Source organism: Cololabis saira, chromosome 16 (assembly GCF_033807715.1).
Source record: "Cololabis saira isolate AMF1-May2022 chromosome 16, fColSai1.1, whole genome shotgun sequence".
NCBI lineage: Eukaryota > Metazoa > Chordata > Actinopteri > Beloniformes > Belonidae > Cololabis > Cololabis saira.
The window spans coordinates 11,725,296-11,739,079 of record NC_084602.1 but is presented as its reverse complement, the minus strand read 5'-3'; the positions used below and the strand labels follow the sequence as shown (position 1 = coordinate 11,739,079).

Here is a 13,784-nt window from a genome sequence, read left to right as displayed (position 1 = left end):
CGAAGATCTCCACTTGAAATCACGGCATACTCACTAAGAACATGGTGAGCGGGCTGGTAAGCTCCTATGCCACCAACTAAAACAATCCGCAGCAGCAGGCTTTATAGCTGCAGTTAGAGATAGGGAGGGGCTCATTGTGAGAGACCAGCAAGGTATTAACAGCCAGTTTAGACTCTTCTATGAGGATTTGTACACCTCCGAGGAGGGAAACGGTGAACAGGTGGAGGAGTTCTTTACTGGTCTCTGGATAATTGGATTGGAATCACCAGATAATTCCAATCTTGAAAGCGATATAACAGCAGCTGAGATTGATAACGCTATCAAGAAACTAAAGTCAGGGAAAACGCCGGGCCCTGATGGGTACCCAGTCGAGTTCTATAAAATGTTCTCTGCTAAGTTAACTCCCCTGTTATGTAAGGTGTTTAATGAGATCCTTGCCACCAGGTCTCTCCCCCCAACAATGACACAAGCCACAATATCGGTCCTCTTGAAAAAAAACAAGGATCCGCTTAAGTGTGACTCGTATAGTGTGACCTACTATGCTGTGATTAGGATCCTGGCCAAGGTGCTAGCAGCCAGACTGGAGCCTGTCATGAATAAGCTCATACATCCGGACCAGACTGGCTTCATCGCTGGCAGACAGTTATCTAGTAACCTCCGTCGCTTGTTTAATGTGATCAACGCACCTAACGACAACATCAATCCTGAGATTTTAATCTCTCTGGACGCTCATAAAGCGTTTGATAGAATTGAATATTCCTACTTGTTAACAGTACTGAAAAGATTTGGTTTCGGTCCCATTTTCAGCATTGGATAAGGCTAAACAGGACATGTTGCGCTGCTTAGCAGGATCAAAACTTGGACCAGGATCATGAACGAAAAAACTGACGAGGAGAACATGGAGAGAGCAAACAGGACGGAACGACAGGGAGCAGGGAAAGTATTACGTACTCTGCTACAGGGATCACAGAGTACGATAAAATGAAAGGCAGGTTTTGCGAGCAAAGATGTGTTTTATTGTGACCAATGGTTCTTCTGTTCAGGTTGAAAAAAAAATGATGCAAGTGACTATTTACAATAGTGATGGGAAGCAGTTTACAAATTAAATCCAAAGAACTAAAGTTTATATAAAGAAAATGACTCCAACGTAAACCAAAGAAACAAGCATAAGAACTGGACCCTAACCTTAAAATAATAAATCCACTAACTAAACCTAACCTTTAACAAAAACAAAAGTACAACAAAATTACCTATACTAAACTGACTATTCTAACTCAATCCTCAAAAAAATTAGGCTTTTACATAGTCAGGCGTTGGAGCCATCTAGTATTGATCCTACTGCTTCCATTCACAAGTGCTTCAACAAACAAGATTTAGCAGGAACCAAACTTAAGGGCAGAAAGGCTGAGGGAAACCAAACATTTAGCCCCAAAGCTCACACAACCTCCAGGATGGACAGCACGTCTTCACACATGGGTTTGAGTGAGACGACTGCCAACGAGCACTGCTCCAGCAGCAGCTTTGTAGGGGGAGAGGTTCCCTCTGGTTGGCTTCTGGTAGAGGTGGGCGTCGCTCTTCATCAGCACACCTGCAGCAGCTCCAACTCCTCCCACACCAGAGGACCTGAGCTCACAGGTGATTTAGTGATGGCCAATTAAACCTCTGCACCCCAGTAGCAGACACTCATAAATGAATAAAAATAGTAAACAAAAATAGTACATTTACAGGGACGTAACACCCCCACCCTCAAAATCAAACATATGCCCTCAAAAATATGTTGATATGATTTAACACCAAGCCCGAGATAGGGCATCAGCCAGAACATTATCTGCTCCCCTCTTGTGTCGGATTTCCAAATTATAATCCTGAATGAGGACAGCCCACCGCATGAGCCGTTGGTTATGGTTACGCATGCGCTGCAAAAATACTAGAGGGTTGTGGTCGGTGTAACAGACAACTGGCAGCGGACTTGACCCAACATACACCTCGAAGTATTGCAGCGCAAGTAACATAGCCAGCGCCTCCTTCTCAATGGTCGAATAATTCACCTGATGTTTGTTGAATTTTCGTGAGAAGTAACAGACAGGATGATTGACCCCACTCACAGACTCTTGCAGCAGCACAGCTCCAGCTCCCACCCCACTGGCATCCACCTCTAGAGAAAAGGGACGGGAGAAGTCAGGAGCAGCCAACACGGGCGCACTGCACAGGAGAGATTTAATGGACTCAAATGCATGTTGACACTGAGGAGACCAGATAAATGCTCTTTTCGGACTTAACAGACTGGTCAAGGGGTGGGCAACGGTGGCGAAGTTGGCACAGAAAGACCTGTAGTAGCCCGCTGTGCCTAAAAACTGGCGTAAGCCACGCCGAGTGGTAGGAGCGGGGTAGGCGGAAATAGCAGCAACCTTAGCCTCAACAGGCCGAACTTGTCCTTGCCCCACTTCTTTGCCTAGGTAAGTGACTGTAGCCTTACCAAACTCACATTTAGCCAAATTCAGAGTCAAAGAGGCTTTCGCTAAACGCTCGAACACAATTCTGAGGAGTTTAATGTGCTCCGCCCAGTCCCCAGAATACACAATTAAATCGTCTAGATAAGCATTGCAGTTGGGCACCCCCTCCAACACAATGTTAACGAGCCTCTGAAAAGTGGCCGGTGCGTTGCACATACCAAAGGCCATGACGTCATACTGCATGAAATGATCAGGAGTAACAAAAGCAGATATTTCAGAAGCACGGCGCGTTAATGGCACCTGCCAGTAACCCTTAAGCAAGTCTAACTTAGTCACAAATGCAGCAGAACCCAAGTTATCCACACAGTCTTCCATTCTAGGGAGAGGATAAGAATCTTGCACAGTGACTGCGTTAACCTTCCTGTAATCAGTACAAAACCTAGGGCTGCCGTCTGATTTAGCCTGTAATAGACAGGGAGAGCTCCACGGACTCGAACTCGACCGCGCTAAACCATTAGAGATCAAATACTCCACCTCTTTTTTCATGAGCGCTCGTTTGGTGGGATTGACGCGGTACGCGTGCTGTTTAATAGGCCTGGCGCGCCCCACGTCAATATCATGCTCTAGCACAGTAGTGCGAGTAGGAACATCCCCAAATATTACGGGAAAATCGGCAACTAGCTGGACAACATCACTCCGGTGTTCGGGAAGTAAGTGACTTAAGTGATCTGGCAATTTGGCAATCATTTCCGAGTTGCATAACCGAGGATGTTGTGTGGGAAACGCACGCAACCTTAACCCATCATCCTCTGGCACCTGCGAATCAGATTCACCCCGAACATTAGAACCAATAGAGGTGGTTACAGGCTCCGCCGCTAATAACCCTACCTCTCTAACATGGAATGGTTTCAACATGTTCACGTGACAGACACGGCTCTTACGCCTTCTGTCGGGAGTGCCAATCACATAATTAGTGTCGCTAATCTTCTCCAGGATCACATGTGGCCCAGAGAAACGGGATGACAAAGCGGAGCCAGGGATATGCAGCAGCACTAACACCTGGTCTCCTGGAGAGAAAGAGCGCGCAACAGTGGCCTTATCATAGTGCTCTTTCATCTCTTTTTGAGAATCACTCAAAAACTCTCTGGCTAGGGCGCATGCTTTACCAAGACGCCCGCGGAACTTACTCACAAAGTCAGACACATTCATCTGGGGAGAGACGTTCGCGTCCATAAATCTGTCCTTGAGGACCTTGAGAGGACCGCGAACCGTGTGGCCAAAAATGAGCTCGTTCGGGCTGAAACCCAACGACTCCTGCACTGCGTCTCGAGCAGCAAAAAGAACAAATGGGATCCCCTCATCCCAAGAACGTGAAACGTCGAGACAGTATTTTCGGAGCATAGACTTCAACGTCTGATGCCACCTCTCCAGCGCACCCTGGGACTCGGGGTGATAAGCGCTGGACACAACGTGCTCAATGGACAGAACTTGCATAACTTGTCTGAACACTTTGGAAAGGAAGTTACTCCCCTGGTCACTCTGGACTATTTTAGCAAATCCCCAAGTAGCAAAAAACTTAGTCAGAGCTTTGATCACAGAAGTGGCGGTGATTTTACGCAGAGGAACTGCTTCGGGGAATCTAGTGGCCGCGCACATAATAGTCAACAGATATTGATTACCTGATTTGGTGCGCGGCAGTGGACCCACACAGTCTATGATAACCCGCTCAAATGGTTCCCCTATGGCAGGAATCGGATGGAGCGGCGCAGCAGGAATCGTCTGGTTCGGCTTGCCAGTCAGCTGGCACGTCGGGCAGGTGCGACAATACTGGGAAACATCTCTCTTTAACCCAGGCCAAAAGAAGTGTTTAAGAATACGTGCATACGTTTTTGTCACACCCAAATGCCCTGCCCAATTGTGATCGTGAGCTAATGACAGAACCTGCCGTCGGTATGCAGTTGGGACCACAATTTGGACCACTGCGCTCCAGTCAGATTCCTCACAGCCAAAAGGACACCATTTGCGCATAAGCAGTTCCCCTTCACAGAAATAACCCATTTGTTTTGTCTTGAGCGCATCAGCGCTCACCACCGCAGCAAAACATTTTTCCAGTGTAGGATCACTTTTCTGTGCCTTAATGAGGCTTTCCTTTGTAACCGGCAGATTTAAATTCTCTTTTGGGATGCCGATTACCTCCCCCCCCTTAATGTTAACACCCGATCGCTGTGCCGACACTCTAGGAGCAGAAGGCAAGTCGTTCCCCGCAAGGGCCTGCATCACAATGGAATTAGAAAAATCATCCTCACTGACTTTGCGTGCTTGTGCACGAGTGATCGCACACACCGCAAAAACGTCAGGATATTGCTCTCCCAACTCGTCCTGCTGAACATCACCAAAACCAGGATTATCAAGTACCTCAAGCACAGGATAGACTTTGTCACCAGCAATGTCATTGCCCATGACAAAAGAAATGCCATCAAAAGGCAATGCATCGCGCACTGCAACTTTAAACTGCCCCGTAACCAGAGCAGACTTCACATGAATAGTGTGCAGCGGTGCCACGATGAAACCCATTTCCACCCCCCGTATAATGGCACTCGACCCGCAGGCCGTCTTTACACCCAAAGGTAAGACCCCTGACAGTATTACACTCTGCTGAGCACCAGTGTCTCTCAAAATCCGAATAGGAATAGACTGCTTCACACTGTTAGACACAGAAACAAAACCATCAAAAATGAACGGTTCATAACCTGGATCAGGCCCGGGGCGGACACACACAGAGGAAGCAGAACGTTTTTTCTCTGTCTTAATAAGACCCAAACTTTTAGAACCATTTTGCATGTTTTTCCACTCTCTTTTCCTGCACTCTGCAATTAAATGCCCCGGCTTCTTGCAGTAATGACAAACCCGCTCCTCTTTTTTCTTTTCTCCGCCGTGCTCAGAAGGAGCCTGGCCTGCCTGCTGTGCGCTATTACGCACGCACCCCGATTTACTCTGCGAGCATGAACACGCTGGCTTCACATTGAAAACGCTTTTGTGGGTCAGAACAAACTCGTCGGCAAAAACCGCGGCCTCGGACACAGTGGTCACTCTCTGTTCATTCAGATGCATAGCTATACGCTCAGGAACACATTTCTTAAATTCCTCTAATAACAAGAGCTCACGGAGCGCCTTGAAATCAGTTACATTGCTGGCCACACACCACCTGTCAAAAAGGCTCTCTTTCTCTCTAGAGAACTGCACAAAAGTTTGACTCGAGCCCTTGACATGCTGTCTAAACTTCTGTTTATAATGTTCAGGAACCATTTCAAATGCTCTCAATACAGTGGCTTTAACTATATCATATTGCATACTTTCCTGAACAGAGAGTGTGGCGATAGCCTCCTGCGCCTTGCCGTGCAATTTACACTGTAACAAAATGGACCAATCGTCCTTGGGCCAGCGTAAGGCAGTAGCCACACGCTCAAATGCCCCAAAATAAGAGTCAATCTCAGACTCACGGAAAGTAGGAACAAGGCCAATATTTTTGGAAACATCGAAAGGGGAAGCTGTACCCAGATTTGGGCCCGGGGTAGCACTGGTAACGGGACCGGCATAGAGCGATGAGGATGATGAAGTTTGTGTGACTGCAGCCGCAGTCACAGTGGTTGTGGGCGGGGAGAGAGAGACACCAGACATGTTAGCGGACATAGCAGCCCGCTGATTCTCACTGTCCAGCTCCAGCTGGCGGATGCGGATTTTTGTCTCCGATTCTATTTGGAGCCTCCTTAGCTCAACCTGAAAGGACCGCTCCCGGTCTCTCTCTTTCTCCTCTCGATCTCTCTCCCGCTCTCGCTGTTCGGTCTGAAGGCGCGCTATGCGCACCCTCGCCTTAGCCCTTGCAGAGCTACTTCTGGAACTCCCAGAGTTGGCCGAGTCCGAGCTTGATTCTAGGCCCGGTGACGCCAGGCCGGGAGTCAGTGTTGCCGCCGCTGCCACGACTTTTTCGGGCTCCACTGTACCTCCCAATTCGGGCCTACCCTCTGCATCACCTCTTAGCGCCACATTCGCCCCCGTCTCGGCCTTCTCCTCCTTCACCTCCTCCTGCTCAACCACTGCCGGAACCACCAGTACCCCCATGTCCACCAGCTTCACAAAAATCACATCCTTAATTTTCCGTTTAACCAAGGCCTCATTCACAACAATCCCGTAGTTTTTCGCAATGACTATTAAGTCATCTTTGCGACAAGCATCAAATTTGCCAATGGTGGGATCACCCACAAAATCCTCCAAATCAAAGACCACCATTTTCGCCTTTAACCCACAAAAAAGCGTTTACAAGTCTTACCTTGCCAAATAGAAAAAAACAAAACACAACCTTACTCACCAACCATGCCTTTTAAAATAGACGAGCCCCCATATTACGTACTCTGCTACAGGGATCACAGAGTACGATAAAATGAAAGGCAGGTTTTGCGAGCAAAGATGTGTTTTATTGTGACCAATGGTTCTTCTGTTCAGGTTGAAAAAAAAATGATGCAAGTGACTATTTACAATAGTGATGGGAAGCAGTTTACAAATTAAATCCAAAGAACTAAAGTTTATATAAAGAAAATGACTCCAACGTAAACCAAAGAAACAAGCATAAGAACTGGACCCTAACCTTAAAATAATAAATCCACTAACTAAACCTAACCTTTAACAAAAACAAAAGTACAACAAAATTACCTATACTAAACTGACTATTCTAACTCAATCCTCAAAAAAATTAGGCTTTTACATAGTCAGGCGTTGGAGCCATCTAGTATTGATCCTACTGCTTCCATTCACAAGTGCTTCAACAAACAAGATTTAGCAGGAACCAAACTTAAGGGCAGAAAGGCTGAGGGAAACCAAACATTTAGCCCCAAAGCTCACACAACCTCCAGGATGGACAGCACGTCTTCACACATGGGTTTGAGTGAGACGACTGCCAACGAGCACTGCTCCAGCAGCAGCTTTGTAGGGGGAGAGGTTCCCTCTGGTTGGCTTCTGGTAGAGGTGGGCGTCGCTCTTCATCAGCACACCTGCAGCAGCTCCAACTCCTCCCACACCAGAGGACCTGAGCTCACAGGTGATTTAGTGATGGCCAATTAAACCTCTGCACCCCAGTAGCAGACACTCATAAATGAATAAAAATAGTAAACAAAAATAGTACATTTACAGGGACGTAACAAAAGACAAGACCAGATATACACAGGGGATAACGAGACACAGGTGTGAACAATCAGGGCAGATGGAAAACAGGCGGGGCAGAACAGAAAACACAAACTGGGGGAAATGTCAAACCCTGACACCCTAGATGTAACCTGGAGCCGTGTAGCACCCTATAATGTAATAATTTCCTGTAAATGTAATAACGCCGGAAAATGTAATAAAATTTACAATTAACTCATTCGGAACTGTAATAAAATCCAATAATGTAATAACTTCACCAATAATGTATTAAAATATCCTGACTGATATTGTAATAACATTTTTACCAATAATGTAATAACTTCACCAATAATGTATTAAAATATCCTGACTGATATTGTAATAACATTTTTACCAATAATGTAATAACTTATTACATTATTGGGAATTTATTACATTTTTTGGTGGGTCTTTTTTTCCAAAACTGATAATGTAATACTTGACAGATAATGTAATATGTTGTGGACTGAATATTTTTTTGCCTTAATTCTTGAACTTTTATCATTATTTCATTTTAATTAACTATATTGTATGTCAGTGTGCATTGGTCTCACAGTTTTTATTTTTGTTTTTATTATGCTTATTTTTCAGTCAAAATGTCAAAGCACTTTGTATTTCATGTACCTGGATGAAAGGTGCTATACAAATAAAATGTGATTGATTGATTGATTGATTTCTATCTTATTTTGAATGGGAATTTCTCTCTGCTGGTACAGGCAATCCTGGCACTTGATTCTAATTTTATTTTAATTATACTTTAACAATTCTTTTTTAATTGATTTATTTTATTTTATTTATTTATCTATTTTTTATATATATACTTTCATTTCATTTTATTTATTTATTTTTATTTACTTATTTACTCATCAATATTACATTACTTATTTTATTTACTCCCCCCCCCATAGGTTCTGTTATTGTGCAGCTTCGTGTTTGAATGTTTTATGTGAAAAATCAATAAAAATATTTGAATATTTTTTCTGCACTTTCTTTCCCAACAGGCGCTGACCGTTTTTACGCCAACATCGCAGACATGATTGGTTATCGGCCATATCCATTTATGAAGTACTGCTGGCGTTACATCACTCCCTTCATGTGCTTTGTAAGCAAAACCAATCATGTGTTCTGTTGTTTCCTTTATACAAGTTCGGCGCAGGAACATCCACTTTTCATCATAACAGGCAAGATAGAGGTTAAATCATTGCAAGATTGTTAGGGTCCAATCAATGTCCACGGTCTGAATCACGGTGGTTCACATGAGATTATTAAATGTGTCAGATTACACTCATGTCAATGAAAATGCTGCACATTTTGTAATACAATGCTAGTTCATGGTTTTCCTCTGAAAGAAAAAATTGAAACTTTCCAAATTAAAATTGCACACAAAATATTTCAAAGTGTCTCAGGCGTATTAACATTCATAAAAAGATGAATATCTTTTATTTATATGGAAAAAAAATGATAATGTTCCTGAGAAGTTTTTTCTTTTTTTCTTTTCATTTGTTTAGCAGTTCTATCTAGTATGTTTGAGATGAAAAATAAATCCATGTTGTGTCATCTCATTTTAGGGAACCTTCATCTTCTCCATCGTCAGATATTCCCCACTGAAGTTCAATAACACCTACGTTTATCCACATTGGGCCAACATTTTGGGTTGGTTAATCGCTGCAACCTCCCTTTCTCTCATCCCTCTGTTTGTGTTATTCAAAATAACGCAAGGCGAAGGCAGTCTTCGACAGGTGAGCGCGAGTCTTTTGGTCTCTCGCCTCTTCTCTGTTTCTGTGTGAAAAAAGCGTAATTTTTTCATTAAAATAAACAATATAGATGTAAAAGTTTAATTTATACATATATAAGGGGTTATTTTGCTTGCCTTTGCAGAAAAAAAAACACTGACAAAAGAGAGATGCACGAGCGAAGAAACAGAACCCCTGTAATTATATCTAGACTATCTAGACTTTCGTCCAGAATAATCCTCCTCCATGGGAGCAGATTTCCAGGAAACACCCAAAAGGCTATACTGAAGAATATTTGGTGGTTTTCATTTTTCATTGAAAGCCTAAGACATCGGTCGAGCTGCGACATAGAATTCCATTGTTGACCATAAAACGACCATAAAAACCAAACCCTTTTCGAGGAATGGCAGTTTTTGGCACTTTGACACTAGTTTTATTCTTCTGCCTCCAGATCTTCTTCAGATGAACTGAGGGCCTTTTTTGCCCCCCTAAACGTGCCCCAAAAGTCACCAAATTTTGCACGCAAGCCAGGCCTGGCAAAAATTGGATATTTAATGGTTTGCATTAATGGGCGTGGCCTAATGGCTCAACAGCGCCTCCTAGAAAACTTCGTGCCTCAAGCCCCACAATGCGGTTAGACGTACATGCACGAAAATCAGTACACACCTGTATCATGTCCTAACTTAAAGAAAAGTCTCTTGGCGCCATGGCTGAAACCAAACAGGAAGTCTGCCATTTTGAATTAATCGTGTAATTTTGGCGCAATTTATGCCATTTCTTCGGCCCCGCCCCTTCTTCTGATTGGTCAATATTTGAGAGTTCCTATTCTCTGCCATAACTTTTGAACGGGTTGTGATAAAGACATGTGGGTGGTGTCATCGGACATGGTTTTGAGTCCTTGAACATAATTGGTGCAAATTAGCCCCGCCCATTCATCTGATTGGTCGATATCTGATAGTTCCTACTTTCTGCCATAACTTTTGAATGGTTTGACATAGAGAGTCGTGGCTGGTGTCATCCGCTAAATGTCCACGCCTGAATAATCTACATGCAAGTCATACAAGCTTCCACTGCAGCCTGAACGTGCACAAGGGTGCGAGGGCCCGTTTATCGCTGCTTGCAGCTTTAATTGTCATTGAGTCAGCAGCCTGACACAGTGAAATGTTTTCCAGTATGCCTGTCCAATATAACAAAAAGAGACAACAAATTACAACATAGGACATGGGTAGACAGGTGCTGAGGCCGCTGCCCGTCAGCGCCGCCTTCATCATTAACTGAGAAAGGATGACATTGGGGAACAGGAGTGGAAAAAAATGGTTAAATAAATGCTCTCCAAAGAACACTTTTTTAAGGTGTCAAAATAAAGCAATTCAGGTCTGCTTTGTACATTTTGATATTGTCATAGTTTTGTGTTTCTGCTGGTCTTCTATTTCATACCTTTATTTTGTTATTTCACTTCTACCACTAAGAACTTAATCACACATTTTTTTTGTTTTTTATCTGTAAAGTGTAGTCCCTGAATTATATTGTACCTCTTGTATGTAAACATGTGAGGGAGAGACACATTCCTAACATACAGATGCATAGGAGTCAAGTCAACCTGAATAGGCTTTAAACTTGGATGAATGAATCCATTCACTGAATTTACTTGACCTCTTCTTTTTCTTTGCCTAGCGTTTCTACTTGCTCTGCCAGCCCGAGACCAACCTGGACCATGTATATCCACCTATTCCTATGGAAGCCAACGGGAGCCAAGTGGAGCTGGTGTATTCAATCCAGAACGGAGAATTCACTGAGTTAAAGCAAACAATCTACACGGATAATAGGTGTATTGTAAAAAGGCATGAGATGATCTGAGCTCACAGTCAGTGAAATTAAAGAATAATTGCTTGATGTGACTTATAATGATACGCCCCAAACCCAAAGTCTTTGTCTGCAGAAATGATCTTCCTGCCTCAACAAAAATCTTTGGGAACTCTTTAAAGACTGATTTATGGTTCCGCGTTACACCAACGCAGAGCCTACGGCGTAGGTCGCCGCGTACCCTACGCCGTAGGCTACGCCGTCGATTTAAAGCGACACTACGTAACTTTTCCACCTTAATATCATATTTCCAGAGTCATTGTGATGGTACATCAACTTCCAACAGGTTTAATGACACCTCTGTCATGGTCTGAGGGGTCTGTATCACCTTCACTGGCACTATGTAACTTTGAGGAGCATGGTAGGAACCCTGCCACACTAAAAAACTACAAATCGTTACGACTTTGACTGCTTTACGGCATACGTCACTTCCCCCTCCTTCCCGATTCGCAGTCGAGACGAAAATGGGCGGGGCGTGGAGCTCAGAGCTCTGCAGAGATGGTAACCCTTTGCTGTTGTAGCTGCAGCAGCTCCACACACAACAGACGTAGGGAAAAGATCGCTAATGGTTTAACTTTTCAACGGTTTCCTGCTCGGAGACAGAACCACGGAGGCCAATTATCTAATATAACAACGTAAAAGAGTGAAAGAGTCGTCGGCTCGCTTTGGATCGCGGCTGTAACGACCAAACACAGGCTTCCACACAGTAAAGCCTGGATTATGGTTCTGCGTTAAATCGACGCAGACCTACGGCGTAGGGTACGTGGCGACGCCCAACGTACGGTGCGTGTCGCCGCGTACCCTACGCCGTAGGTTCTGCGTCGATTTAACGCAGAACCATAAATCAGCCTTAAACCACAAACACTCACACAGACCGGGTCGGATCAAAACACAGGTTTTATTCCCCACTTCGCCAGCTAAACGCAGTTGCTGGCCAGCTCTCTGCGGTGCAATTAACCCCAATCTTCAGATAAAACTAGTTTGTTGAGGAAAAAATATTAACTCTTATTTGTAGCTGCAGAGGAAAAAAATAATCTCACGAGGAAAACAAAAATATTGCTCACGCCTCGGAGCCTCTTCACCATAATATAGCAGTCAAAAAAAAAGAAAAGAGAAGTAAGAGGGATACAAAACATGTACTGTATGTTGTACTATTATACTAATTTATTGAAACACATGGCTCTTCAGTAGGGATTTCATATGGATCCAGACCATTAATAATCATTATTTTCTCCATATACTGCTCCCTGGCTTCCTTGTTTAAGGTATCCCGGTAAATTCCAGTTCCTTTCCAGCAGTTTAACATCTTTTTTTTTGCGTTCCGTCTGTTCACTTGGTGAAACAGAAAAGCGTCCCGTCTTCTCTCATCAAAACAAATGCAGCGACGGGACAGGAGTTTTCCGGCAGTACGCACTGGTGCTCATGGGAAATGTAGTGTTCTTTCTGGTAAAACACTACCGCTTTTCTCCAAAAGATGCCGCCAAACTCAGAAAAGCTGAAAGTTACGTTGTGCTGCTTTAACGCAGAACCATAAATCAGGCTTTAGAAAGATGAACGCATGCTTCTGCCCAGACAGGAATCAGTGGCGTTCAAACACTCTGCTGCCACCTTGTGTCTGTAGGTCGCAACCGCAGTCTAACCTCACGCTTCCCCTCATTCCGCATCATCACTGAGTCACACTACAGAATTAAAGGCAGTAGAAACCACTGAACTCCACCACATTACAGTCTTTTGCTAGGTTTGATCTCCTAGCGACGCAGAAGTGTGTTGTTTTTACAGACTTCAATCACCCAATCAAATAAAGGCTCCCAAACACGGGTCAATGGCAGAATAAGCTGCCAGACGTGGAAAGTTCTTTATGGACTTAAACCACAAGAGCATTTTCCTTACAAATGTGGCAATATTTTATGGAAGTAAACAGGTTTATTTAACTATATAAGATTAATTGCCAAGAAGCACATTTAAAACAACTAAATAATCAACATGTCCATAGGCATGTACCTATGGACATGTGTATGTATGTATGCGTATGTATGTGTGTGTGTGTATATATATATATATATATATATATATATATATATATATATATATATATATATGTGTGTGTGTGTATACACAGTATGCGTGTGTGTGTGTAGGTATGTGTATGTACTATTGTATTATTGCTTACACAAATACTGTATGGAATGATATGTATTAATGACATTGCACTAGTTTATAAAAGCTAACATTTTTTTGTGAAAAGGGTAGGCGCCATAAGCTTAGGCTTCTGTCTACACCTTTTGGTCCTTGGTTTATATATATACCAAGAATTATATATTCTTTTTGTATAACACCGACGAATTACACCTGTACTCTGAGTTTGTGGGAACTGAAAGGACCAATAAACTAAACTAAACTAAACTAAACCAAATACAAATGTTCTTACTCTTTGTGCTAAGGAATATGAGAATATGCCCCGATTTCGGTTATATATATATATATATATATATATATATATATATATATATATATATATTAT

The 13,784-nt window shown here is 43.3% G+C and overlaps 1 protein-coding gene across 1 annotated transcript in view; it reads left to right on the top strand.

Moving 5' to 3' along the window:
- LOC133462879 (sodium- and chloride-dependent GABA transporter 2-like) overlaps positions 1 to 13,717 on the top strand; it is a 34,566-nt gene extending 20,849 nt beyond the window's left edge. Inside the window, exons 12-14 of the mRNA XM_061744361.1 lie at positions 8,669 to 8,769; positions 9,236 to 9,406; positions 11,075 to 13,717. Coding sequence (XP_061600345.1) covers positions 8,669 to 8,769; positions 9,236 to 9,406; positions 11,075 to 11,257 — 455 coding nt within the window. The 3' untranslated portion in view covers positions 11,258 to 13,717. The remainder of the gene's footprint in view (positions 1 to 8,668; positions 8,770 to 9,235; positions 9,407 to 11,074) is intronic.
- The last annotated feature ends 67 nt before the right edge of the window (positions 13,718 to 13,784 follow it).